This window comes from Barbatula barbatula (genome assembly GCF_947034865.1).
Source record: "Barbatula barbatula genome assembly, chromosome: 8".
Classification (NCBI taxonomy): Eukaryota; Metazoa; Chordata; class Actinopteri; order Cypriniformes; family Nemacheilidae; genus Barbatula; species Barbatula barbatula.
The window spans coordinates 20,575,534-20,602,103 of NC_136771.1; the positions used below are offsets into that span (position 1 = coordinate 20,575,534).

The 26,570-nt window shown below is 38.5% G+C and overlaps 1 protein-coding gene across 1 annotated transcript; it reads right to left on the bottom strand.

Moving 5' to 3' along the window:
- Positions 1-24,036: 24,036 nt before the first annotated feature.
- Positions 24,037-25,935, bottom strand: LOC306897740 (SCAN domain-containing protein 3-like; the record flags this gene model as incomplete). The annotated part of the gene is made up of 1 exon (XM_079462731.1): positions 24,037-25,935. One exon carries the CDS (start codon positions 25,933-25,935, stop codon positions 24,037-24,039), a length of 1,899 nt encoding a protein of 632 aa, XP_079318857.1.
- Positions 25,936-26,570: the final 635 nt, after the last annotated feature.

The window sequence follows — 26,570 nt, forward strand, 5'->3', positions numbered from 1 at the left end:
CGTTTTACCACAATATAAACAATCTTTCCACACCTCTATACTTAATTTTTACATTTTTGTAGAATTTGTGTTTGCTAATGCAAAACTTCTTTTCATCCGCCAGGCAATGATCTTCAGTCGCAGAAAAGTTAAGCCCACTTCTCCTCAACAACCCATTGAGCTATTATTCATGTCAGTAGCACAGCCAATGTGAGGCGAGTTGGGTGCCAAAGTTTAATAGTCAGCGTTGGCCAAAGCTAACCAAATATGATCGATAGTAATTATGATGGTTCGCCACTAATGATCCTCTTGTATTTCTCGGTTTCTTCTTTTCTTTTCTTTATTTCTCTCCATATTGTGTTGTGTATTGGGACTCTTCCCACTTGTATGAAAGGGGTGGGCGTTGTGTTTGGAATAGCACATGATAACAGTGCTCTGAGACAAATGTAGTTATTCTAAGTATGCCAGAATCCCTCCTAAGTATTAATAGTATTTTACTGTCAGTGACCTTGAGATGTTTCTGTGAATTTGAGAAAACAACAGGCCTACACCCAGAGGAATGTCGAGAGAGTTATTATGGTGGACACAGTTACACTACGATAACACGACTAACTCGCTACTGCATCAAATTTCATGACATTTGTGAGCTCCTGTCTTGAAATTTGCATAACCGTGCTTTTGAAATTGAATGTCGAGGGGTCTTGATTTTGACTTTCGAAGGCATGTTGATGTATATTTTAAGCTGTAGCTTAGAACCTTGTTGGTGTTGGCATGCCTGTGTATGTGTGTAAGCGTGTGTGGATGATTTACTGTCGATCGCTTGCAGTGTGCCAGCATGGGGCTTATTTTGCCGTTAGCTGACTGTGCCACGGTTATTATTTAGCCATAAATATCACAACCGCATTGTTGAAGGGGGATTTTTGCTGATTTATTTACTGATTATGTTGCGTATCTGTGTTCATGTGTGTGGGATTCAGTTCAACCACGTTGAGTTATTTGTAAATCTGTGCCCTCTTTGCGCATGTAGGTGTGTGTTATTTGTGTGTATTGGTGTCTGTGTGTGATCCCTTGCATAGACAGATTGGGTGCAAGACAACACTTTATCCAGACATCTGTGGCAGCACCATCAACAACCAGAGGAATGTCATGGGTGGATTTGTCTCCCGCTATGGAGAAACGAATATGTCGAGTAGATTATATTTTAAAGTTTATGGTTGTTTTTCTAACTAAAAAAGGGACGGAACGCTTTTAAAAAGACCTGATATGCACCATTTAGGTACAAATATGTATACATTTGGTAGCAATGTGCACTTTTGAGGTAGGGCCTACTAATATCCTGTGACGTTTTTTGTACCTTTTTGACAGTATATTTTGGAAGCATTGTCCTAAAACATCAAAATACTTAGAATAAATTATAATTCATTTTCTTAGCTTGTTGAATGCAAAAGAAGAAATTTTGAAGAATGTAGGAAAGCAAACTGTTTTGAGGCACTTTTGACTGCCATCATTTGCCGTCATTTTTCCTTCTATTGTAGTCAATGGTGGCCAAGAACTGTTGGTTGCCAGCATTCTTCCAAATATCTTTCTCTGTGTTCATCAGGGCAAAGAACTTTACACAGATTTATAAAAACTCAAGGTTAAGTAAATCATGACAGAATCGTATTTTTTGAGGGGAACTTTAATAATTCGTGTATTTATCAACTTTGAGTAATTGTGTTATTTAAATGCGATCTCAACACTGGGCCAAATTGTCTTGATCTTGAGGTATCTAAGAGTCCTGAGAATTGAGAGTCAGTAAGTTTGTTGCAGGACAACCCGTTTATTGGACCAATACAAGATAAGTTGCTTTTGTAGTTCTGCAGTTTGTAGGTTCGGCTCTTTATGCTTAAATGACACATTTGACCATTGTCAAGAATAATTGTCAGTTTAACCCAAATCTTTCACATGCTTAACATTTGTTGTCCAATCATACCTATGTGTTTCTACTTTATATGCATACGGAAATAACATTTTGTCAAGACGTGGAACAATTTACCTCTGTTCCTTCCCATTGCCTTTAAATCAGAGGTAAGATAATGGGTTGATAAGAATGGTATAATATTAACCCTAAACCAAACCCTGAAGTCTGATGGGACGATCGGAATTTTATTCCAGGACCATCAGGGATTTCAATCCAGGAACATGCACTGCTTGTACCTGTTGTTCAAATCAGGTGAACATCTTCATTCTGATCCACACACACTATGACATGAGAACAGTGATGATAATTTCCATGCAAACATCAAGTGGTTTTTAATCTCTATGGTACACCAAGTCCATTTTGATAGCGATCATGCAGCTATCTTGCGGTAAACATCCCAGGTGATGTCAACATGTACACGTTTTCTCTGATTTACACACACATTTTTTCAGACACATGCAAGCACTCCTTTTCACATCAGACTTCTTTGATAAGTCACTTTTACCACTCGCATACACAAATGTTATTCCCAGCATGCATTTGGCTTCGTGAGGCGAGCATTGGTGGACTCAAGGATGAGGATACGTTAACAAAAGCAAAAGAATGCGGACTAAACCGGGGGAGATAAAACTAGAGAATGTGATAACGGAGGGCAATAAAGGAATTGGGGAGAGAGATAAAACAAAAAAACAAGAATGAGCGAGATAAAGAGTGCGCTGTGATGTTTTGATGGTGACTCCAGTTTGAGAAAAAGCCACATTCTTTGTAGAACAGGACGTATCCTTCTTTAAAGGCCGATGAGGAGCTTCTGTCAATATGATCTGTTCCAGGGACCTTTGGATTACACAAGGTTAAAGATCAGCGGACAGAGCGGTTCTGTGGATGAAGGTCATTCACAAACGGAGACCCCGACATTCTTTCTAAGCTCCGCACGGAGAACCACTGAAATTCCTGTTTAGCTGACCACGTGAGAACATGAGTCAACATGAGAACAACAAACAAAGGAAAAGTTATTAATAGTTGTTACTCGTATATCAGTTCAGGAAATGGGATAATTTAACCAGATCTACATTTGTTCTAATTTTGGAAATGTTTTGGTACAGTTGTGATGACTTATTGATGCCTTGGCCAAGTAATGTGTCTAAATGTATCATTTTCCTTACTTATCTGGCCACCAAAGTTTGAGACATGTCATAATGTCAAAACTATGCAGTGGATAATATATTTTATTATTAAAACAACACACTTATCAGCGTTATCGACCATAACACACTTGATCTAACAAACCATGGGTTATAACACAGACACCGGATGACAAAGCATGATATCAGGGAATCTACAGCATATAAAGGCATGTGTGTATTTGTGTGTGTGTTGGTATCTGTGTGGAGGGGTATCTTGTTCATATGAGTGCATGGGGGGTTTCAAGGTTTCAGAGACTACACAAATGGCCTTATTTCTTGGCCAGCTGCACTTGGTGGGCACGCACACACAGCGTTTTACTCTCAGGGACAGGTGGTGGGCTAGTTTGTACTGGCTTGGTTTGAAATGCAAACTGCGTTCATAGAATTACATTGTGAAACCCGACTATTCACTAGTTGTCTGTGGATTTTGGTGAAAAGTGAATTCAATAGAATTCAATTTCAGGAATTTTAAATCTAAGTTGGCTCTCAGAAGTGACAAAATAAACAACATGTTAGCGTTTTTGTTTATGAATTGTGTCTTTCTTTTGTTTCCTTTTCTTTTAGGGCGCCGCAGTTTTTTCTGAGAAAGACAGAGAAGGTAAGTTCACATGGTCACATGTTTTCTTGTCATCACCTAGCAGGCAGCATTATATAGATACAGCAAAAATGTGAAATTAATCATATGGCATGAGATTGTTTCAATAACATGTTACCTTACTCAGTTTAAGGGACAGTCCACCCAAAAATGAAAATTCTGTCATCATATACTCACCCTCGAGTTGTTCCAAATCTGTATACATGTTTTGGTTCCGATGAACACGGAGAAAGATATTTGGAAGAATGCATATTACCAAACAGTCCTGGGGCACTATTGTCAAAAGTTCCCCAGAACTCTTTGCTTTCCTACATTTTTTCAAAAAACATTCTTCTTTTGTGTTCAAAATAACAAAGAAATGTAGCATCTTGGTAGTCAGTGGTGGCTGTTTGGTTACAAGCGTTGTTCATCAGAACAAATCAATGTATATAGGTTTGGAACAACTTGAGGGTGAGTAAATGACGACACAATTTGGGGACTTGGATGAAGGGGGTTTTGATGAATTGCAAATTCTCATGCAACTTTATTTTCAGTTCATCACATCTTTTAAAACGTATTTGCCTAGTTCATAATGGCCAACTAAATGACTGGTTGACTGGATTGTTGAAAAGGAGATGTGGTGTTGCATCATTGTGTTTTCGAGGACTTGACTGTCGACCAAATTTCGGTTACGTTGCTCTTGATATCTGTTTCAAGGCTGATGAGTTCTGAAATGCTTTTGTCTTCTGTTCAGTTCAGGATGAGTTTGTAGCCCATTTGAGTTATGTTATGACCACCTGCGGCTCTATGGCTTGGCATTCTGGTCTGTGATGGATGATAAAACGCAGGCCTGATGACAGTACAATGGCCCCCTGTTTTGAGACACATCAAAGGCTCTCTGTATCAAGCCAGGAATGTGGGCTGAACAGCCTGGTTACATCACGCAAGCTTTGCCCAGAGACCCAGAGCATTCATGGTTAATTTTCAGGTTGTTGTGGCAATGAACTTTTGGGTTGCAAAACACCAGATGCTTATCCACTCTCTCTTCTCTGATGATTGTCATATGCTGTGTTGGCATGGCAAATGTTGTCACCATCGATATGAAACAGGATGGAGACAAACGTATCATAGGTGTTCAAGGAGAATGATGGAATCGTTTCCTACTGTAGCATCCTTTACACTGAGCACAGGACACAGCGGGGGCTTGGCAAGAGAAAAGCAGACCAAAAAGTTTGTGTGTGAGGGAGTCTCTGTTATCTAATAACAAGATCCATTGTCATGAAAGCCGTTATTTTGACTCTATAGGATTAGAGTTGTCTAGAGTTTTTTAATGGTTAGAAAACCAGAATAGAAAATTTGAGAGCATTAAGTGAGGTTTTTACTATGTTCTAGTTTTAATGTAGATGGCTGAAGCATTTCAGTGTTTAACCTGGCATCTTATCTTTGGAAAGAACGTAAGGGATGCTCACATGTGTTGCAAAACTCAATTACTTTTTTTATTTGATATTTTTAACTGCTGGTTAGGTACTGTAGGTTTTGAAGCATGGTAGATGGTGTGTGCTGGTTTACGCTGGTCCTTAGCTGTTTTAGGACAATCTTAAACCAGCTCAGGACCAGCATAAACCAACACATGACCAGCTAAGAACCAGCACATGACCAGTTTAAACCGGCTACAATGCTTCAAAACCTACCTAACCAGCATATGCAATTTCTTTTCAACAGGGCTATTGGTGAAAAAAGTATTTACAAATATCTTCTGATCTTCTGAAAATTTTAATAGGTTTCGCAATTTATCTAAAATCTTTAGATAGTTGGAGCCGATAGCTTGCTGGGCAGCGTTCCAATATAGCGTAACCGGATTCCCAAAATAAATAAATTAAATATTTTTTCCATATTTAAAATGGAAAAAAAAAACTTGTCAAGATGAATTATATATATTTCGGATGTTAAAATAATGTAGCGCAGAAGGCCTCAAAAATAATTTTTCAAAAATCACAATACATTTTTAAATGTTTGGTTAATTTATTTGTTTAGAATATAATAGTTTAGTTTCACAACATAATGATAATTTTTTTCTTTATTCATTTTTTACAGTATACTGTATTATACAGCACTTTTCACAATTTCCATTGTTGCGGAGCGGCTTTACATGCATTCTAATTCAGTAATACAAATACTTATAATAGATGAATAAATTAAATAAAGACAATATATGGTATTAAAATACATGGTATTATTGCAAGTTTTTCTCAACGCGATTTACCTTGATGAAACTTAACTGAAATAAATACTTTGTTTGTTCGTCAGAAACTGTCAGTTGTTTAATTTATATTACAGTATTGAAGAATATTATATACAATATTATAATGTAATGTTTTATCGTGGATTTTTATGTGCGGAAGGTCTGGGTCTGGAAAAAGCATTAACAATATAAAAGGCATTTCAAATCCAAGTTACTTGCAGTGGTTAAAGACACCCTATTGTTCATAGACTGAATGTTCTTCTTTATAGAGTAATCAGGAAATGATTTGTGAGTAATGTAGGAAAATGTTACAATGACCGCCAGTCTCCCCCAACCATAAGGTGAGAGAAAGGGAGTGGAGGAAATGAAAGACACAGTGAGCGGATTTCATAGCCTATACCCTCCCTAAAATGAAATCCTCCTAATTCTGATCTGGGGCAAAGCTATTCACACACAGACTAACATCAACCATTATGAATCGGAACTACAAAACTGATCTCAGGTCTGCTTCAATCGCAACAATAACCTCTCATGTTTTCTTATCTCGGCTGAGTTCGGCACCTATAATCAGGGCTACAGAACTCGTCTCCCCGCTTCATGCCCGTGGTCCTTTGATGTGCGTTCATCCCGCTGCATTCCTGCCCCTATCGCACCCCGTCACGGCTCAGGCTCTAGGTACAGAACAATGGCTCTATTGCTCAATCCTGGTCTCTCTCACTCACCTGCATCTGGGGTCGAGCCCCAGCTGGGTAGGGCCGGGTCAGTCCGAGAACAACCAGGTTGGAAAGGCTCGAGGAAGAGAGGGAAGGAAAGGAATGAAACATTAATGGAGTGCTTGAGGAACTGGCAGGGCTGGGATAGCCACACATGTCCGCTGCTTCCTGCAGGCGGCTTCCTCAGATCCAGGGCTGCACGCACACAAGCGCCAGACGTATGCACATACAGTCTTGGCTGGATGTACTGATAGTGCTGTCTTTTGTCCTCTGTGGCATTTTATCTTTTTTAATATCCCTTCTGTCTTGTTTTTGACTTTGAGGTGGGGGAAAATAGTTGTCGGTCTTGCAGTTTTAAAGGAGATTTTTTTTTCATGCAATACATATGAATTGCTAAATTATCCTGGTCAAAATCTATAGATTGTTAAAGGCAATACAAACATTTTAAAGTAAAACATATTGGTAGGATTATGTATCAAACACGAGGTATTATCAAGATTGTGTGCTAAAGATATACAAATTAACATCTTGAATATTGTAGGAAATTATCAAAATACATCAATTACATTTTGAAAGATATTGATATATCAAATGTATTGTCCAGCCCTACCCATGAGCTTTTTGTTTATCTATTTTTCATTTTAAATTATTGGAGAAAATAGGTATCGTCATGTTGGTATGTTGGTATTGGTTTGTTTCTGTATATGCCACAATGTTAACTATCATCTGTATATTTTTGGGTGCAAATCAGAGTTCAAGCCCTATTTTACCGTATACTTGACAGACTATTTTCTTTACAGTGACCGGAAAGGGTCGCAACACATTTTCACTTTGAAATCAAAGATACTGTAAGCCATCCATCTGTAAAAAAAGATCATGAACACAGAGAAAACGTCAGTAATAAGCAAGTTTACTCTTGACTGATAATCATGACTTTATAATGTATTTTTTCATCTAGTTTATTCAAACAAATGGCTGGTGATATAATCTTGGTGGACCCTTCGTGACCTTTAAAGCCTTTAATTTCAGCTGTAAGGCTACAGGAAGAAGGAGCTTATATTTATATTGGTTATAAAGGGTGGAGGTTCATCAGAACAGGATTTCTGCTTTTTCTATTAATATACAAGAGGGATGATATCAGAAGCACTCAATTCCCGGCATACATCCAGTGGAAATTCTGCCTAACCTTCTGTCAGAATAGATCAAAAGACAGAAGCACAATTTTCATCATAATGTCAAATGACCGTCATTTTCCGAAAATGTTTAATAACGCTTTGTTTCATTATTACATTATAATACTTCCTGTAAAATTCCAAGAGAATTGTCCACTTGGAGCTATCATGGGGTTTTTGTGAGACCCTGGGAAACCCCAATTTGGTCATGATGTTTTAATCGTATTTACAACTTGCTTTCCATGTGTGAATAAAGTGTAAAAGTATGTTGTCATCAGTTTTGCAAGGCTGTGAAGCTATTCCAGGAAAGATGCAACTGTTGAGTCATCTTCTATAAAGCAATTTCCTTTATTGCTTGTTATAGGAACATTTCCTTGGAAATGTTTTTCCTGCGTAGTGAACATCCTTTGATTATCGACCTGCATTTCCTCTTAACTTTATTGAAACTTGTTCTTGTCACTTTACTCCGTCTGTTCTGGTTGTTCTTAAAGGGCCAGTTCACCCATTATTCCAGAATCCAAGTAGTGTAACACAAGATCATTAGTTTGACTTGAGCGAGTTAATAAAAGTGTTCTATTCTATTTAGATCATTGATCTGCTGGTGTATATTCACTTTAAAAAATCCCTTAAATAACAAAACATTTCCGCAGTCTTCAGTAAAATACCAGAAACTAACTTTTTTTCCACATAAAATGACATGTCTTTGATGAATTTTCAGTCTTTTCCTGTAATTTGTAATAAAAAATGTTACAAAAATCATCATTTTTTATAGACAGTAATTTATTTTTGGTGTGAACTATTCATTTCCCTATAGAAAAAGAAATAGGCAAACTGACGGTCTGAAAGGGTTAATAAAATAATGTTTTCATATTCATATATTCTGTGTAACGTTATCATCTCCAAGGCAGTAAAATGACTTCCTCAAAAGCGTAAAGTAAAAGTTCACATCAACAGTAAACAACCTAATAAATACAAACACGCGTGACAAGATCTTTTTTAAAAGTTTAACCTTTGAAGCCTTAAAAGACTCATCTGTGTCCTTATCTCTCTAACAGTACAGCATCACAGGCTACATTTCCATGGCAATTTTCTGAGACGGTCATGCTCAAATGGGTTAGGTTTCACATGGAACGACCCAGCTGACCCAAGGCAACCCAATGTTATCCTCAGATCCTGTCCGGATCTCATGATCATCTCCATCGTACCCAGAGGCAAAAGTAGCATAGCATTAATGAGCGCCTGAATTTCAGAGCTAATGCGCTCCTTATTGTCTGTCACGGTTATTACACTTTAAGAGTTTAATGCCCTCTCAATCCAACCCTTTTATTTCCCACAGTTTTATTGGCCTTGATTTAATGGTGAGGAGACGTAAGGTTTGCACAAGGGCCCCATACATTCCTGCCCCTTCATCACTTTAAATCTGTCCCATGCGGCATTATTGACATCCCCAGCTCTTATATATGCCTCTTCAGTGTCCTGCTGTGTTCTATGAATACCAGACCTCGCCGTTTTAATAGTTTTGTTTATTTTTTGTCCTTTTATGCCAAATCGGTCCGGGTTGTCGTGCCAGAATCTGTGCTTTGTTGGGGTGATCTAAAGACTGCTCTCAGAATAGGCCTACGTTTTCACTAACCACACCTAGTATTTGTTTACAAGTCTTATACGTTTGAGAAGATGTTTTTAATGTTTAATGTAACATTTCTTTGAGACTACATTTCCTTTGTATGGGTGTCCTGGCTAAGATTACAGTCAAAATTGAAAACACAACAAAAACAGATGCTTAAACTCAGACTGAGGTGGGGTACAGTACTGGGCAGGAAACTGTCAATTGTGTATTGAGTTGATGGGTTGAGAAGCTTGTTAAGCTTATTTAAAGCAGGAAATAATTTTGTCTGTTCTTGAGAACAGCTCTTAGTCCCATGTGTGTGCCCTTGGGCAGTCTGTCCATGTCCCATGATCCTCGGTGGCAGTCTTGTGATGCGACCACATTTCTGAAAGGAACCTTCAGTAATATTTGCTTGTTTTCTTGTGCGTGTGTCTGTGTGCTTGGGCGGGGGTTTCAGTATTTTTTTCTCTCTTCCGTTCACTTTACCTCTTGAACTTTATGCCTTTTGTTTCGAGTTTGTAGGTCAGCGTGTGTACCCTGGTAGCTCTCGGTAAAGAATATCAGAATCAGGGAGTATCTTGGCTGCTAGATACTATCTTCATAATCCACCAGCTCCCCATATTATGTTTCTGTCTCTCTCTATATTTATAGCATCACCTTAATGCCTCTTCAGTAACACAGTCATAGGTGTGTATGTGTGTGTGTAAGAGAGAGACACTGATTATTTTTGTAGAGAGACAACCAGACCGAGAAATTTTTTCTTCTTACATGACTGCAATCCCACCTCATTCACCGACAGTAAGATGAACTTTCCATGTTACTGATACAATCACTGCAGGAATTGAATATTCAGGAGCGATAAATGAGAGAGTTTGGATGTGTCTCAAAAATGTGTGTGCGCTCATTTGTGTATATGATTTAGTATAAAACTCAATAAAAGAGACTGTATGTAGGGCAAGATGTTTCCAGACTTCTAACATTACACATTGGGAGACATCGTGATATTTCTAAGAAGGTTGTATTTTTGTAAAGCTGTAAGTTATACTGAGAAGTTTAAATGTGTACAGTGTGAAGATTCATAAATTCAAACCAAAATAAATAGACCTAGATCATATCACATGTTGGATAAGAGATAACGAAAACAATGTTATTCTCTATGGGGGAAGTTTCTGCACCCACATTTGAAATATCTGGGGCATTTTTGTCATTTTCTCTGGCATTTTTGCCTCATGCCGTGCCAAAAGTATAATTGTATCAAATTTTTGAAAAACAACTCAGCATTTGGATCATGTTCATGAGTTAAGCCCATACAACAAAACAAAATAGTGTTTCTTTTATGATCAATAAGTTAAAACGGGATTAAAAAATACTTTTAGTTCAGATTTTATCAATTCATCTTCTATGAAAAGGGATAAATTACCCCAAAATAAAAATGTCATTATTTATTCACCCTCATGTGATTAAAAAAAGTGGAATTGTAGCTAAATTATGATACAGTTGTCACTTTTATCTGATACAAAAGTGTGAGAATCAGGTCCGGCTTGATGAAATGAAATGGTAAATTCATGAGGGGGCATAACTACAAACCAACAATACACACAGATATTAGCGCCCTGCAATCTCACGCACTTTCTCCAGATCTCCCTTCTGTAATTGTCTTTAAGAATCAGTTAAAAAAACATACGTTCCATCAACATCTGACCCATGAGTATAGTCTTCTACTTCTTTTCCACCCCTTTAAAAAGAAAGAAATTCTTAGCTTCCTATGTGGTAGGCTAACTGAGACCAGTTTTACTGCAACTATGCATTGTTGTTCTTTTGTTGCACAAATCGCTTCTATTGTTTTCTCCTACTTTGTATGTACTTTGTACCTTTTGTACTTTGGATAAAAGTTTCTTCCAAAAGACTAAATGTAAATGCCTTTCATTCGTATTCCAAAATGCAAGCCATATGTATGCAAGTATACATGACCTATTGTCCCCTCTGTGTTGTGCAACAATAAATAAAACTTTGTTTTATTGTTTTCAAGAAGTCTTAAAAAACAACGGGTATATTCAGCATATATTATGCCCTCGTGCGACCAATAAAATAACACATTTTTCACAATCTGTGCTAGTATCTTACACTTTCTAATAATATTGAATACACATGTTGCATAGGATTTAAACAACACATTTTTATGACAATCAATTACAAATAAGTGATCTAGAATCTCGGACCCACATTACAGGGGATGTAAAAAAAGAATTTCCATCAATTAAACCTCAATTTAGTTTTCACCACTATGGCTGTGTGTGGGTTCGAATGACTGAGGCCAATTGTTTCTGTTTTGTTGATCTTTGAGAGCAAAGGACTTTGAGAGCTGAAGCTTATCTCCTCTAGCTTTACCTTAGAGGTCATAAAGGAAATTCACTGTGTTTGTGTGTGCGTGCGTGCGTGCGTGCGTGCGTGCGTGTGTGTGTGTGTGTGTGTGTACGTTGTCCTTGCTACCCTCAACAAGCATTCACTCTGCATGCACTCTGCAACAAGTGCATCTCTTAGCTTGCCAATTAGGCCTGATTGTTCGCTTCACTGATGCATTGCTGGGAATTTAAAGGCACTAATCCCAAATTTACGTCCCCTTGACGAAGTATTCTAAACATGGAGTTGCTATTATTGTCTTGACCACTCTCTGAATGCTCATAAACCCAGTCGTTTCACACCCCAACACACGCTTTTACGCACACACATATAGCCTACATGGGGTGTAGTAATCCTTTCAGGGTGATGTGGGATCTGAAGTATGGAAAATTGATCTTTGGAGTAAAGCACGTTTAATTTATGCGTTGTGTCTGTTTTCTTCTCTCCAAAAGAGAACACATTGTAGGGAATTAACGGAAAAATAGATGAAGTCAGTGTTGTGTTTAAGTTCCATAAAGTAGTCAAAACAATAGGCATCATAAATCAGAAGTATTCCAGTGATGAATAAATCACAGTGACAGTTTTGTGGGTTTAAACTGTAAAAAAAGGAGCCAGAGAGAGTGAACGAGAGAACTTAAGCCTATTGAGTGTGAATAAGAATGAATAGACACCAAATCTTTTTTTAGATTGTGTTTGTTTTATTGTGTTTATAGTTACATCAGCAGATTTTGTCATAGGGTGTGTGTGTAACAGTTTATCCGTGTGAAACAACATCTATTGTTTGATGGCCAAATCCACTTAATTTCCACATTACGTGTTGCATAATACCAAATCCATTTGGAGCCTGCTATTATCTTAGCTTAGAGGTGTGTGTGTGTGTGTGCACGTGCGTGCGTGTGTGTGTGTGTTTGATACATTCAGAGGTTTCATATTTGTAAAATTGTTGACTTCTCATGAAAACAAAAACTTCAAACCAGGTTAAACCAGCCTAAAGGCATAGTTCACCCCAAAATGAAAATTCTGTCAATATTTGTGCACCCTTTTGTCATATTAAACCTGTATGATTTTACACCAAACACCAAAGAAGATATTTAGAAAATGTTGGTTAAAAGAAAAACGTTTAAACTGGTTTAAAAGGCTAGTAAAGCTGTTTTCCCATTAGAATTGCATGTAATACATTTACATTTAGTCATTTAGCAGACGCGTTTATCCAAAGCGACTTACAGAGAGTTCAGGAAGCAATAAAGCGATTTGTCATACAGGTGCTAATACCAAGTTACTAGTTTCCACAAAGGCCAAAACAATACCTGTTGATAGAAAGAGGGTTGGTGGTTTTTTTTTCATTTGCCTGTCAAGTATTCACTGAAGGGATGGGTTTTAAGTCGTTTTTTAATGTTGTGAGAGATGTGGTTGGCCGGACTGAGTTGGAAGAATGTTCCAGAGCAGGAAAGCTATTTACTGCCCTTTTGAGAAGGCAATACAAGACGCCGCTCATTTGCTGACCGCAGGGTTGTTTGATGGGATGTAGGAGGGTGTATAAATCCAAAATGCTAGAATTAAAGTATGAAAGGGCATGTTTGCTAATGCATTTTGCGTACCGATGATTTTGGTTGCGTGTGTAATCTTTCCACCAGACTTATGTTCATGTTAGACTTCTTCTCACTTAAAGAAACCATGCATGCTCACTCATGCACACTGAAGGATGACGCTGACATGAATTCATATGTTTCAGCTTGATCATTTCAAAGGTAAAGTGGCAACATGAAGGCACGTGTGTCCCTAACCGAATGCTGCTTTTCAAACATTCAAATGGCATAAGCGCAGAGGCACAGAGGCCCAAGACAGACGGCACTCTTGCTTACACACACACACACACACACACTCAGGACTGAATGCGAGAGCATTACACTAGGAACTACCTAATGCACTGCAGCACAACATGCAGACCGGATACAGAAAACGGACTGAATAGAGAGATCAGGAGAGATGTGAGGCGTAGGAGAGGAAAGAAGATGATGCTGTAGAATCTAGGAGGCGATCTAGAAGAGATGTCACGGTCCATGCGACTGCTGCTTTTGCAGAGATCTCTGAGTGAACACATACGATTCTCCACCTACAGAGCTCTGGATCTGTTTAATAAGAACACACAGGACCAGAGGTTGACAGGTGAGTGTCAGGTCATGTATCTGAGAGGGACTCTTTATGTCATATTTAGACGAGAGAGTCAAATCTCACTGAAGTTTATAATTTTGTATACTGCGTTGTCAAATGTATTGACGCATAGCCTATGCTTTTTCTCTTTAAAAACATACGGTCATAGTACTTTGGTATTACCATCTGATAGCATCATTGTGTTAGTTGGTACTGGATTATCATAGTTTGCCGTACCGTGTTATTTACACAGTACCTCAAGGTAATTGTGATTATACCATAGTACATGTCCAAAAACACACACATATGTGATAAATGTTGGGGGTATAATGCAACTGTTTATTCTAAGGTGGGACCAGTGCAGTCCTAGCTGAAATATGTTTTCATTTTGCATGCAGGGTTCGACTCCGAATAAATATTTTTGTTACATTAACTAACTAGTTACTTCAATTTGAGCTTGATCACATGCAATAATGCAATTTTGTTTTATTAAAGAAAACTAGTAAGATGAGAATGAGTAGATAGTGAGTTCATTTTTAATAAAAAGCAATTGATTTGCAAAGGAAGTAACCTGATGGACCAAATTTAGATATGTGATGTGCATGTGATTCCTGTTACACAGCCACGTTTTTAAAAAAAAAGGGGCCAAATGCCCAAAATTGACAGAATGCTGTCCGAAAACTTTGGATATAATGGCACTTTCTGTAAGTACTCTACGCTATCCAGGAAGTGTAGAGATATCTCAATTACTTTACTGAATGCATTTCACAGCATGCATTATGAATCTGATACCTGATACTCTGTTGTTTTAAGTGGATATCTTCTAGCTGTAGAGAAAAAGTGCTGTATCGTTGTCAACCCATATTCTAGATGTCTGAAAATCAGTGCCGGGAAACCATCCACCATCATAAGTGATTTATGGTGCGTGAGAGAGAGAGATTGATGGAGAGAGATGGATGAACCGTGTCTTCTGTCTCATAGGTTTGGTGTGTTTTAAAGTTTGTTCTATAATGCATAACCAAGACTTAGTTTGCTAGAATGCACCCACTGCACTTTTCTTGTGAATTAATAATGCGAGACAGCAAGCCAACAGCCAGTAAGCTCCGTCTATGTCTCAAATAGATACTGCAGAACAATCATGTAACTCACAGCGAATCCTAAAAGTTGCATGAGCCACCACTGTGTCCTGATGGTTTATTTAATAGTGTGAGCTTACACTGAGGATCACAGCCTGTATAGTTCATTCGGATACAGGGGACTGCACAAACAAACACACCTAGTCTAAAGAAATAGAAGTCTACAACTCACTGATTAAAGCTGAGCTCAGCATTTCTGTTTGTTGGGCTTTTGCTGTGGCGGTCACTTAACCTCAGTTAAAGTGATAGTTCACCCAAAAATTTAAATTCTGTCATTATTTACTCACGTTCTTGTCATATCGAACCCGTAAGACTTTCTGCAGAACAGAAAGGAAGATATTTTGAAAAATGCTGGAAACCTAACAACAGCAGTACCCAACGACTGGTTTTGTGTCTACAATAGAAGTGAATGGGTACCGCTGTTGTTAGGTTACCAACATTCTTCAAAATATCTTTATACAGGGTTTGAAATGACAAGAGGGTGAGTAAATTATGACATTATTTTTATTTTGGGTGAACTAACACTTTAAAACGCACTAAAATGCCGTATGCTACTTAACCCTGTTTTGGGATGGCATCTTTTTACTGGATAGCAAATAAAAATGTATTCTTTATTAAAAATACAGTTAAGGATTTACTATTATTATTACAGAACTAGACATATTTTATTCTAACAATAATACATAATAATTATGTGATAAATAAAGGTTGATACTTTGTTTTATAAAATTATTTCAAATGGTAAAAAAATACTTAGTTTGGTCCTCCTTGAAACGGAATCACTTGTTCACATTGTTTTCTGAAGCACTTGGGAGTGATAAGTCCTCTTGGAGAATGTTTTCATGTCAATGTTCAGAACAGGTCTAGCAGCGGTACAAGCTGTATCCTACATGGTTGAACAAAACACAAACTGACTGCCGACATCACAGAATTAATAATTGCCTTGTGTTTGCTTGAATAAGCTGTTCATGTGATAAACGTTATATAGCTGACGTATGTTTTTTAAGCCTATTTAGGTCAGCAAGTACATTTGACAACAGCTTAAAGTGATCTTGATCGGAAGTCTCGAATGGTCTGTGCAGTCATTTATGAGATTTATGAGATCACTTACAGTAAACTGGGGTTACAAGAATAGCTCACCCATAAGTCTCATTATCTGCTTGCCATTTGTTACCCTTCTTTCCGTCCTTAGTTTTTGGAACATAAGCATAAGACCTCAAGCATAAGCACACATTTTATTTTAACGATTAACTTCACCCCAGCACAAACACAACTTTTCAGACTGTACCTACACTCCAGCTTGATCTTCCGTCACCACAATGTCCACTCATAAATCATCTCCTTTGACATTCATCCCTCCCCACATTAGCCATAAGGCGGTCTTTTCTTGAGGTGCTCTTTCTCTGGCTTTAGAGGACCTGAGGGTGTGGGTTCAAGGTCAGAGGCTTGCCCTCTCCTCTCCTTCCCTCAAGAGACGTGAACGGGTCTGAGCTGATGGATGTTGGTATTTCCGAGCCCTCTTTCCACAGAGTGTGAAGGTAACTTCCTCTCAGCACCCACATATGAAAGAGAGGTTGATCACAGCGGTCCACAGAAAGTCTTTTGGATGTTTGCATAAAAATGTATGGGAAATGGTTTTATATCAGAGTGCAGGTGTTGATGAGCTGTTGTATGTGTTGGTGTGTAAACAAGACGAGCATGTCAAGAAAAAGTGGAAAGAGTAGTTCACTTCAAATATTGCCCAATTCACTTTCCATGGTTATTTTAATTCCTTCTATGTAAAGCCAATGGGGTAAATTCTGAAGTGTACTACTCCTTGAAGAAACAGATAAGCCTTGGTCACATTCATTAGATTGAGACTGAGAAAATAATAAGTTTATGCAGTGTGTAATTCATATTTTTTTTAGCATGGATAGAAAGTAACCATTACTACTACTTCTTCCGTCATTTACGTAATTCTGGCACACTTGCGTTCTTCATGACTTAATAGATTTTAAGTGGATTAGTTGAAGCATCTAACGGCATAACCCAGCAGGCTAGTGGCTGATGAAAGCTCAGATTGCCTTGAGGTCAAAGGTCACCTGCGCAGATGCAGAGTTCCATTTGCTACGACTGTTCTTTCCAAGCGACCAGAGAACAAACTCTGCAATCAAGGGTCTTAACCATTAATGGAATTACATAACCTATAAACGGCTTTATCTGACATGAGGCTGAGAAATCTTATGAATGGGAGTTGGAACACAGCCTTAGGGACGAATATATTTTTACAAGAAGAAAAAACTTTTATAAAAGAGACTCTTTATTTATGCAGTCGGGAGCGGATCTTAATTTCAGATTTGATTTGATTTGATTTGATTTGATGAAATCCAATTGAGAAATTGAACATTGAGGAAATAGAAGTACACCGTGTAAGAACTTGACCTAGTGAAGGAGAACACTACAAACATGATGAGTGATTTTAAAAGAGCAGAACAACTTAAAAAAGTATTTATTAACAATTTATTTGCAGAAAGTGTCCACCTAAAAATACTTTAGTTGTCTTTTTGTTTCTGAACACTAAAGTTTAACACTGAGGTACTTAAATTAATTTTTATGAGGTAATGCTTTTTGGTGTTTTTCTTTTTGTAGCTGGAAACCCCTGATCCCCATTCAGTATAATCTCATGAAAAATTATAAAATTGTTGAGTGAACAGTCTTGAAAAATTAAGAACCGTCCGCTTCACAGACTCTCAAGTGGCCTCCATCAGGTCCAAAAGCTTCATTTGTACATCCGCTGTCTTGCTGTGTGACTTTGTTGCTTTTGCTTGCGGGTGTCAGTCTCCTGTGTAATGAATGAAAAGATCAACAGTGGGGTATCTTGTTGGCTTGTCCAATTTAAAGGGCCCTCGCCACGCTTTTGCCCTCGGACCAAAGCTCCCTTAGATAGGTACATGGCTAAGGAGGCTCAGAATGTGTGTGTTCATGCCTGCTAGTCACTGGAGGATGAAGACTAGGGGTGTGGTATTGTACCTTCAAGTTGTTAAGTGTTGAGAACAACAAAAGCACACGGAAGTGTCAAATTAGTTGTTTTGGGTTGATCGCTACATTTCCTGCCTCTTTGTTTTGCTCTCTGTCATGTTGCTAGTCTACACTCTTAGCAGAAAATACTTTGCATACTTGAACAATGACATTTCGTTTGGTATTGACACTTTTTAATATTGAATGTGGACCTGTGAATTTTATATTAACATTATTGTTTTTGCGTTTCCGGGAATTCCTTCTCTGTTAAGGATAAATGATACTAAAAGGATAGTAAACAGCAGGGGCGGCGCCAGGACGTTATTCTTGGGGGTGCTAAGGGGGGCTTAGCAGTTTAGAGGCTGGGCTAATAAAATTATTAAATTAATAAATGCCTTAGCTAGACCACATGCAATTGTGCAGATTAAATAGCTTCTTAAAAATAGCCTGGTGCATTAGCCTACACTTCTCCCATTGGTGCACTTAGTTATAAAACGCACTAATTTAAGCAAAGACCATGACGTTTCCCACAACATAAAGTGCAGATTAATCAAAACAATGAATATTTTCGCAATTGGCCCGAACTCCATATACTCTGTTATGGTTTTACAATTCTGTAACTATAGGCCTAACTTAAACTCAGATAGCACCTGCGCTAACGTACAAAAACAACACATCTGATTTGCCAATGCAGGCAAAACAATCCTGTTTACCTGCACTTTAGCTGCTCTCTTCCAGATCAATGCGATTTGTTTTAAGTGATGTTTTCTTGAGTTCGCTGCTATCCAAAAGTCACATTTTCTTACACTTAAGTAGGCTATTGGAAAAGTTAGACTGGGCAGCCAATCATAGATTATCCAAATGTAAATTTTTATTGATTTTGGATGTTATCAGCTTGTTTTTTGTTATATTTAAATCAATAAAGTAATAATATTTTAAGAAATCAAATATATTAATATAACATATCAGTGGAACTATTCATCATTGGTGGGAGGCACAATATGCCCGTCAGGTCTGTTAGGTTACATTTCCAGTCGTTTACACTAATCTTATCCTACAAGTTTATTAATAAACACTTGTTAGATAATATTTTTTTCATTTTATTAAGAATAAGTGGCTTTATGATCTGATATGTTATGGGGAAAAAAGTAGGCATGTTCGAGCTTGCAACTTAATGAAGTATTCAACATAGGCTTTACTCGCTACGCCACGCTTACCAGTCGGGCTATTTGCTATCAGTGTAAATAGACACTCCGTAAAAGATATTAGGAAATCCATGGGGGTACTTTGCCGGGGCTAAGCAGATTTCTGACTCCCCAGCAAAACCTCACCCCCTCCCAGCGCCGCCACTAGTTAACAGTTCTTGGCAACCACTGACAACCATAGTAGGAAGAATGACAATGGTAGTCAAAAGAGCCCCCACTGTTTGCTTTTCTACATTCTTCAAAATATCATATTTATTGTTTATTAGAACAAACACATTTATAATGGAAAAATATCTTACTATGGTAATCAATGGCCAAGAACTGTTTGGTTACAAGCCTTCGTATAAATATATTTCTCTGTGTTCATCAAAATAAAGACATTTATACAAATTTGGAACAATTTGAAGAGGAGTAAATGTTTGTTTTTGGGTGAACTGTTACTTTAAGTTATGATACTTCATGGAGCACATCTGCTATGACTTCACATGATGCCTCTGTAGGCAGCTTGCTAGCGTTTGAAACAGAGCAATGTTCACTTCTTGCCAAATTCCATGTTGTTGATTCCCACAGCTGTTCATGGCTTTCGAAATTTCAAGGCCTTTTTCTCAAGGTCATCTTCTTTCCTTTCCACCTGCTCTCCATCTGGCTTCTAGCACCCACACCGACCCTGAGTATCCAATGATTTATAGGCTTCGACCCACAGGCCAGTCCATTAGTTGTGCTGTTTTTGTAAGCTGACTACTATAGAATTGTTTGGGATCCAAATGGACCAGGCAGAAAAGCGCTCGGTACAGCTACATAATAGCACCAGATAAGTGTAGCACTTTTCAATGTGGTTTCGTTGCCTTTTCCCAGACCAAAACAACCACATCTAAAAAGAACTTGTGTCATAATCAACTACAATTGCACAGTTATGGCCTCAAGATATGTGTGTTAGTTTGTGTGTGTGCATGTGTGTTTTTTGTGTATTTTAGGGGGTAATATGTCCAGGAATGCTGTGTGTTTGCATGTGTTTTAAGTGTTTGTCTAACTTTATACATTATAATTAAGTTAAAAGAACATAATTCACACATGGATCAGAACATCTACACTGCACTGTATATTAAAATATAATATATAATAAAAATAATATACAAAATATATAATGATATACCATTATTTATAATCTAATTATGTATCAAATGTATATATAGATTTTTTTTTTTAAATAAAAAGTATAGGGTCATCATTATTTAAAGGTTAGTTAGTCCAGATTATTAAATGAAAAAATATTGTAGTTCAGAGGTTTTCTTGACATTTCAGCGCCATTAGCAGTAATGATGGCTCTTATCGTAAAAAAAGAACAGAATGTGAAGACTCACCTTAAACTGCAAACAACCAAACAAAACATGCCGAAGCTATTCGCTGTATTTTCCGTTTAAGAAGGTGATGGTGAATGACAGATGCTTCGGATGCTAAACATCTTAGAAAGAGTAGCTCTACATCCATTCTAAATCATAAACATCTTACAGACATCTTATAGATGTTTATATGACGTCTGACAGCAGACGTCTAAGAGACGTTTTGCAGATGAGCAAACTATGTATTGCAGATGTAAATGCAGACGTCAAACAGACGTAAGCCAGATGAATGTGTGCTTGAAAAGACAACTTGAAAAAGATTTTTATCTGAGGTAGATTAGCATCTAGCATAGGTTGGCTCCATATCATTAGAGATTAATGTTCATTGTATTACTGTTAAAACACAGGCCTACACGTGGATTTATGGTCCATTTCTGCATGGTTAGAAAATGTGGAAATTATTTCAAATTTTCACCTTGGTCCCGACTTAGTGTTCGTCACATAGTGCTCAGAATGTTCTGAGCCTTGAGCCATGTAGCATCTTCAAACACATTCTGCACGCCCATCTCATAAAGCTGCTGAGAGGGAAAAGATAATGTTTAATTAGACCACAATCTCAAGGGAGTGAAGCATGTGTCTATATGTGTGTGTGTGTGTGTTTGCGCGCGTGTGTGTGCATGTGTGTTTTTTGTGTATTTGAGGGGGTAATATGTCCAGGAATGCAATACGTGCCCGTGTGTTTGCGCGTGTTTTAAGTGTTTGTCTATCTTTATAACTCCTCAACTGAGCTGATGTTCACAGTTGTCTTATCTTCCCCTCGGTTTGAAACATTCCTTCCTGTTTTGTGTGTTTTCTGTCAACGGTTGTGAGTCTTGCGGCTGCCACTTAGCACATACTGGGCAATATACCTCGCAATCTCAAATGGTTTTACCTTGTCAACCCTCACGAAAATTTACAATCATTTAACTATACAAAGTAAACCTTAGTTTTTGTTCTTGTTTGTTGCAAATCCATAGTAACCGTAACTGTACTATGGTTTCACCACAGATTTCCCTGTTTTACAGATGGTATTTGTGGTAAAAAGGTGTTAAATTATCAATCTGCCAAAAATCATATTTGCTTGTTTTCCAGTAGAAAAGCATGGTTGCACATTTTTGCAAGTCAATTTTATTGCATAAATAACATAAATTATGACATTACTTACCTGCAAGATCCTTTACGCTTTTCAATAGTCTGACTCAACTGTTTGCCAGTTTGTTTAAATTAAGTCAGGTAGCACGTTTTTAAACAACCCTGTAGTGTTTTATATATGTGCAAACATGAGTATAAAGTCTGTGAGGCCGTATTGTGAGTGAGTTTGAAACTATTGCTGGTCTGTCTGCCTCTCTCTCTCTCTCTCTCTCTCTCTCTCTCTCTCTTTCTCCCCCTCTCTCCTTTACGCTTTCAGTTCTCAGAAAGTCAGAAGAATGTTTTCCTAAACCCAGCGACACTGTGAAACTTACACCAAAGGCTATTTGTTTTCCTTTCATTCCTAGTTTTTTCTATTTTCCATCCTTCTCACTTTTTCTGCCTTTTACTCTCACTTTTTCCCCGTAGAATGTAGAAGTGAGGGATTCAGTGTTTATATGAATGCATGTGGTGCCAAACCTGATTGACATTAATGAAAAAGAGGTCTTACAGAATAACGTTGAAGGTCCTGTGTCATATTTAGGATTCAGAATATAATTGTTGAGGTCGGATTGTTTTACTTGGGCCAGTAAGCAACTACCCCTATAATATTCTAGAAACTGCCATGTAATGCCCCAGCAAGCAACCAGAAAACACTGGCAACAACATAGCAATGACTTCCTTAGATTTGACTCTAAATGTGTGTGAGTGATGATACTAAATGTATCCCTAAAGCCCTAATAAAACAGCTCGAAAGGTGATGTCATTAGTCTGTGATGAACTCTGTCAGCAGACAAATCCAGACATACTCAGACCATTTACACAGCAGTGAGCCATCGCACATCATCCAATCGGAGCCTCTCAGAACCTGGCCCGTCTGAAAGGAACCAATCTTCTTGTTTGTACAACGAAAAAAATACCTCATCTATGTACAATTATTTAGAAACTTTCCCTGGGTGATTTATAATTTAACATCCTGTCCAAAATGGCAGATTCAGCAATTGTGCCAAAATGTTCTAATTCAATCGGACAACTGTAATGTAAACAAGTTTTGCATTATTTAGAATTAGGCGATGGACCCTCCTTACAAATGTCCTTAAATATACGATTCTGTCATAGCCTGCATTGTGCATATTTTGTTTTCGCTGCCGCATATTTTAACTGAAAATTTGTTGGTAATAAACCCTGTGGTTGCCAGTTACGGTATAGAGCGTATATTGCACAATGCACAAAAAGGCTCTACGGACTTCCTTATTTCTGAAACACAGAGGGTGTTTGTAAAGATTTGAGCCCACGCTACATACCCCACTCTTATCTTCAGTGCTTCATCTGTTCTACGTGTGTTTATTTACCTGTGGTGATAGCTGAGACTGTGGGAGCTTCATAGCCTGTTATCAGGGGTCTCGTCTTGCTTACTCAGCAGCCGCTGCCTGGTCAGAGGTCCCAGGCTGTGTAAGTGAATCACATCTCCATTTTATATTATAGTCACTCACAAGATAAAACATTTATTTATTTAGTGCCGTTCTTACATGCATCCTCTGCTGAAAAACGTTTGCAGAATATGCTTAAATAAACTACTCAAAACTTACCGTTGGTAATGTAACGTTCGTCACATAATGTCTGTTCGACTTGACATGCCTAAAACATAACATATAAGTTTATAGCATATAAGGCCTAAATATGTCTATATGATTGATTTAATTAAATGGAGAATTCAAGAAACTGCAGAAGTGTTATCACAGGTACTGAAATTAAATTATTTTTTGTCAAATATATTATTTTATTATTAAATCATTTGTTAGGCAAATGCTCCCTTAAGTAAATAAATGTGTTGTGCAATGTCCAAATACAGTTTTATTTGTTTAAAATTTTTAATCTGTTAATAATTTGCATATGGCAACGTGCACTAGAGCAGGGGTTCCCAAACTTTTCAGACCGCGACCCCCAATATTAGACTGCTGACGACCCGCGACCCCCCCCCCCCCTCCTTTCTCCTCTCTGTGTTTCCCTCCGACAGCTTGTGAGGATTTGCGATTTGGTTACATACTGACAGAATTAAAACAAAAAGGAACACAATCTCTAAGCCAGGCTATTTTATTAACAAATTATGGACAAAAACAAATAGATCCATAACTGTGAAATGCAGACAGAATACAAACAAGCTGCCTATAACACGCATACAACAATAAATTTGAATTCAGCAAAAATGCCTAATGTGATGGGTGGGCGCTGTGCGCGGAGCAAAGCAGGTCCACTCTAGGTTCAATTTTGGAGATCGCCACCCGCAGATCATCTTCCACGTTAAGCCGTGACCTGTGTTTGTTCTTAATGTAAGTCAGCGCGGAGAATGTCTTTTCGCATAAATAAGTTGAGCCAAATTGCATGAGTACATCCAACGCGGCTTTCGACAACTGTGGGTATTCCAGCGCGACAGAAACCCAGAACTCATCCAGCGTCTTGCCGTCAAATGCCGTCCTCAGGGTTCGATCGGTTGAAAGTTCTATCAGCGCATCTTCCATATCTGATGCCAGATGATTTGCCATGGTTACATTAAATGGTGACCTTATCCAGTCATATTGGTCGGGAGCGTCTCCTTCAGGGAAATACTTATGAAAGTGATCCAAAAGGGACTGAAGGTGAGCCGTAATAGACGCCTTGATGCTGTTAACACTGAGTGCATTTTCCTCCAAAAATTCTTCCAGGTCAGAAAACATGTCTATGCGTCCCATTTCCACTCTCTCTCTCCAACGCACCAGCTTTCTCGCAAATGCCTGCACTTTATCATTAAGGTACAAGATGTTTGTGTTTTCACCTTGCAGGGACACATTTAGTCCGTTGAGTTTTTCAAAAATACATGACAAATATGCCAGTCTTGTCACCCAGTCAGCATCAGACAGATGCTCAGCAAGTGGGGATCTTTGGTCTGTGAGGAAAATGCGCACCTCATCCCGCAGCTCGTACAGGCGTCTCAGCACATTTCCTCGCGACAGCCACCTGACTTCTGTGTGTAGGAGCAGGCCTTTGTGCTCTGATCCCATTTCATTACATAGAGTGGAAAACAGTCGTGTGTTCAGTGGACGTGATTTTATGTAATTAACAATCTTCACAGCAGTGTCAAGAACATGTTTAAACTCCGCATTCAGGGTTTTGCACGCGAGGGCTTCTCTGTGTATGATGCAGTGCGTGAAATTGAGGTGAGGTGCAACTTGAAGGACTCGTGCCTTTAGTCCTTTCTTTTTCCCCAGCATTGCCCCAGCTCCGTCTGTGCACACTGATATGCACTCGCCCCAAGATAGTCCATTATCTTTAAGTTTGCTGTCCAGCTTATTGAAAATGTCCTCGCCCGTGCATGATCCCTCCAGTTGCGTACAAAATAACATTTCCTCATTTAGTTTCCCCTCAAAAATATATCTGACAAATACAAGGAGTTGAGCGGTGCTGGACACGTCTGTGGATTCATCCAATTGTAAGGCGTACCTCCCACTCTTCTTCACTCTGTCAATCAGTTGACACTTGATATCCTGAGCCATGTCTGTAATGCGGCGGGATACAGTCCCATCAGAGAGCGGCACTTGTTCCAGCTCAGCGGCCAGTTTATCTCCATGCATGACGCGACTCATAACTATTGCTGCTGGTTTGATTAAAGTTTCTCCAATGGTGTGTGGCTTTTTGGTCCGTGCAATTAAATATGCCACTTCATATGAAGCCTTCTGAGCTTTAGTGGGGATAGCTGTTTGTTTAAAAATGACTTTTTTTTGTCCCTGTAACTCTTTCTCCTTTCTGCGGAAAAAGTCAGTGGGTTTACCTGTGAGGCTGGGGTGTTTGGTGTTCAGGTGTCTCTGCATTTTCACGGGCTTCAGACTCTCATGTGCGAGGACTTCGGAGCACACAACGCATTGAGGGTGTTGTACCTGATTTATAACAATGCACGTGAAACCATAGTTTATGTATTCCTCTCTGTATTTTCTGGCTTTCGAGGAGGGATGGTCCGTTTGCGGGGCACGGGTTTGGCGGCCTGCCCTTCCAGAGGTGGAGGGTAGTCCTGGCGGCTCATCCTCTTCTCTGCCCTCTGTATTTTCTGCTGATCCCGCTCTCTCATCAGCAGGCATCTCTGCTCCCTTCTCTTTCGATGATAATAACCACCGTTTCATTTTTTTTATCAAGTTAGACCGATATAGACTCAAAATAGACCGATCGCTGTTTAGCAAAACACCAAATCTGCATCTAGCTAGCTAGCGCATGTCGTTGTGCTGTAAATTGTGATTGACACCGTCACACTGTCATAATTAATCGGAGCAAACACAGTTTTATTTCCAGTTTATTTAAATTATCCTAAATTTATACTCGCATCATTACAACCTTTTTTAACATTTAAAAAAAAATTAAGTTTCTGTAAATCATCTCGCGACCCCCGCACCCCACTCCGCGACCCCCCGGGGGGTCGCGACCCACACTTTGGGAACTACTGCACTAGAGAGTACCAGAACCTTTTTTCCACTTCAAGCACTGGTTTCGCAAACGTATGCTTCATTTCCATTTTGGGTGGTTGTTGTGACTTGATATACGATTACTAGACATGGCCTTAAACATGTTGTCTGTCCTTATCATCATCAGCATTCTTTCTTTCTGTCTCTGCAAACTGTGCCGATGATAAGACGTAAAAGTTATTTGAGGAGATGAACTGGATGCCCTTCTATATACTACAAAGTACAGTATACAGTATAATGAATTTTTTTATTGTTTT